Raw genomic sequence first — 3,493 nt, forward strand, 5'->3', positions numbered from 1 at the left:
TTGTATTTTTTAATTTTACTTTCCTTTTTTGTGATAATTTTTTGGGTTTTTGTTCAGCAACCATATTAGAGCCGTAAAATGCCAGTATTTTAATGTTCCAAACAAGGTGTTATCTGCAAGACAGTGAATTTGAAATTAACATCAGATAACCTAAAAGAAAGGTCAGAAGTTCATTTGTTCTTTCAGTTTTTGCTATTGAAGTCTTTTATTTGACAGCACTATTATTCAGTGAAAAGGACCGTAGACTAGGTATATAAAACTTCTGACCTCGTTCCAGTTTGTCACTTTGAGTGAATCACTAGACTTTGCTTCCTTTTTTATAATTAATATAATACATAGGTAAAGTTCTAATTTTTTATTTGATTTAAAATTGTTTCCACAATTTGAAAAATCGAAAAAAGAGCAGGCACAAACAATACCAAAGTTTGTGTTTTGTTTTTTTTTTTTAAACATATTTATTTATTTGACGGAGAGAGAGACAGCGAGAGAGGGAACACAAGCAGGGGGAGTGGGAGAGGGAGAGGCAGGCTTCCCGCTGAGTAGGGAGCCCGATGTGGGGCTCGATCCCAGGACGCTGGGATCATGACCTGAGCCGAAGGCAGATGCTTAACGACTGAGCCACCCAGGCGCCCCCAAAGTTTGTGTTTTTTTTAATGAAGCGAAAACTCAAAAGAACTTTCCCCGTATTCATTAATAAGGTCATAACCCAGAAGCAATGTTCATACCAGGTGTATCTACAAAGCCAAGAACAGGAATCACTGCATCTCCTTCGTTAGATCTGATACTATGACTCTTCTCTTTTCTGTTAACATATTTGTGCAACATGCTGTAGTACTGCTCCTTTGGATTGAAAGTATATAGTGATGAAATTTGCTGCCAGTCTTTAATGCTGGGGGTGTTGGATTCCTTCGGATGTGCGCACTCAAAGAAACATTTAATATTCTCTTTTGCCAATTCTGTTGCATGCTCTGTGGCCTGACTTTTAAGGATCTGCTGCTCCTGTTCCAAATAGATTTTCCAGAATTTCAACTGCAGGAAACTAACTGGAGATAGGCATCGGGAGACAGAGGTAAAAATCAGAAGGAAGATGATGACAACGGCTATCAGGATCCAGCCCAGCACCTTAGGAAAACACAACAAAACAGCAATTTAGTCACATTTTTTATAAAAAAAAAAAAAAGATTAAAATCCTTTTTAAAAAAGATTTTATTTATTTGAGAGAGTGCATGGGCACGCAAGAGAGAGGGCACACGCACGAGCAGGGTAAGTTAGGGGTAGAGGGAGAAGGAGAAGCAGAATCCCCGCTGAGCAGGGAGCTTCACCCAGGGCTCCATCCCCGGACCCTGGAATCATGACCTAAGCCGACGTTTAACCAAATGGGCCACCCAGGCGCCCCCAAATTTAAAACTTCTTACATAGAGTTTGAACTACTCACAGTGATGATGATGATCAAGCAACAGTTTTAGGTCTTAGTCTCTTAGGAGAAAGAAGTGCCGGTAACCTCCCAAACCCCTCGGTAGAACTGCTTGACAAGTCATTTTCCAAGTCATGTCAAGCGCCCTTGCCTATATATCACTCCGCTAGAATTCAAAACGTGGAATTTCGGCAAATCCAAAGAAACAAGCATTCATTTTCAAGAACCTCTGGGCTTTATAAGCCCAGAAGCAGTGTGGGGTGGTGGCTTTAGAGCCAGGACAACCCATTTCATTGTAACAAATCTGCCTTCTTCTGGCTGGACAAACACCTCGACCTGCACATGGTGTATCAAGAGGATAATGCGGGATCGGAGGTCAAGGGCCCGGCGCGGCATCCGGCCCACAGCAGGTGCCTGAAACTGTCCGTGCGCTTTCCCTCCTTCTCATTCGTGTTACTGAAATAGTCGCCAGTCTAGTTTGTCTTCCCGCGCCCTGCGTCTGGAGCCAGGGCACCCCGCTTGCACCTCCCCCGGCCCCTCTCCCATGCTCCCCACGGCGGCCAGCGGCCCGCGCCGGACCTGCGACTGGGCCTTGAGCTCCTTCAGCACGTCCTGCGCGCCGGACTCCGGGGCCTGATGGCAGGGCGCCAGCGGCAGCTGGGCCTCGCAGGTGGCCTCGCGGCCCCGACACAGGCGCCGCGCCAGGGGGACGCTCCCGGTGGCGGCGCACTCGTAGAAGGCGCCCCCGAGCAGCGCCACGGACACCCAGGTGAGCGGCGCGAGCGCGGCGGCGGCGCTGAGCTGCGCGCACACCAGCGCGCCCCGCAGCCCCGCGCCGCAGCCCCCCGTGCGGGCGTTGCGCGCGCAGCAGCCGGTCAGCAGGCGCCAGGTGCGCGCGTTGAGCACGTAGCCCAGCAGGAAGAGGGCCAGCGCCGGCACTAGCAGGAAGACCAGGCCGTAGGGCAGGTTCCAGGTGGCGCTGCAGGGACACTGGAACACGACGGTGGAGAACAGGCGCTCCCCGCCCGCCGTCAGGAGGGTCACCAGGCTGTAGCCCAGCGTGCTGTGATGCTTGAGGTGCACGTCTAGCACCGTCCACAACTTCTCCATGGGCCTCATACCCCCGGGGGCGCCGTGGACAGGCCTGGAAGCTTCTGCCTCTTCACGGCCCTGCTCCTCCAACGGTTTGGGTGGGCTGAGGTCTGGGGCTTTCCACTCTGCTCAGCGGCAGCTTCCCGACAGGGGGGGAAAGGGCTTCTTGGGCCTCCGTGAGCTTTCGCTTTCTTATTTCAAGCAAACCAACTCTGGCTGATAGACCCTTTGACCTCAGGATCACTGGTGACTTTTCTCTCACAATTCAGGAACTTGACTGAGGAGAGACTCCATGGAATGGTCCACCCAACTGACGAGAAACCAGGGACTTCCCTCACTTACCCTTCCTGATTCAGTGCAGCTAACCCGATAAAAGAGTATTAAATTTTACTGGCGTAAACGCAAAACGCCAGATTTTCCCCTATTGCAGCCGCCTTCCTTCCGAAGCCAACTCTCAGACCCAAACGATTACAAAAAAACTAGGCAGTTACAGGAAACATTACTCGAGGACAGATTCCTGGTTTCAGTTTCATAAGCTAAATCACAACAAAGCCCAGCTCAAGTTCTAGGACCTCCACGATCTTCTGTCCTCTTCCTGTGCCCCTTCTGGACAGAATCACCAGCCTCATTCACACTGACTGTTCTCTCCTCTGATCTCCCACAGGGCGTTAGACTGAACATAGTGTCCTGGCTTCTGCCTCTTTTAGTCGCCCAGGTATGTCCTAACACTGTCACTACCTGGATGACATAGCTCCCTCCCACTACCAGTGCCTGGTACAAAACCACCATTCTGTAGCATTTTGATGAAAAGCTGTTCTCTCTGTGTGAGTCCAAATTGTCATACAGGACAGTTAGGGCCCTCTTCTCTGAGATTAAACCGGGTACTGCCAGGCTTCCTGTAAACTTGCAGCCAAGTTCCCTATTTGAGGCATGTCATTTCTGCTTTATTCCTACATCTCAAAAAAAATTTTTTTTTGCTTCCCTTGT

At 49.9% G+C, this 3,493-nt stretch overlaps 1 protein-coding gene across 1 annotated transcript; it reads right to left on the bottom strand.

Annotated features, from left to right (window-relative positions):
- Positions 1-633: 633 nt before the first annotated feature.
- On the bottom strand, positions 634-2,823 carry CALHM6 (calcium homeostasis modulator family member 6). The gene is made up of 2 exons (XM_036082242.2): positions 1,994-2,823; positions 634-1,122 (listed from the first exon to the last, which is right to left on the bottom strand). The coding sequence occupies exons 1-2, from the start codon at positions 2,531-2,533 to the stop codon at positions 700-702; spliced, it is 963 nt and encodes a 320-aa protein (XP_035938135.1). The 5' UTR covers positions 2,534-2,823; the 3' UTR covers positions 634-699.
- Between the last annotated feature and the right edge of the window lie 670 nt (positions 2,824-3,493).

Source organism: Halichoerus grypus, chromosome 9 (genome assembly GCF_964656455.1).
Source record: "Halichoerus grypus chromosome 9, mHalGry1.hap1.1, whole genome shotgun sequence".
Taxonomy (NCBI): Eukaryota; Metazoa; Chordata; class Mammalia; order Carnivora; family Phocidae; genus Halichoerus; species Halichoerus grypus.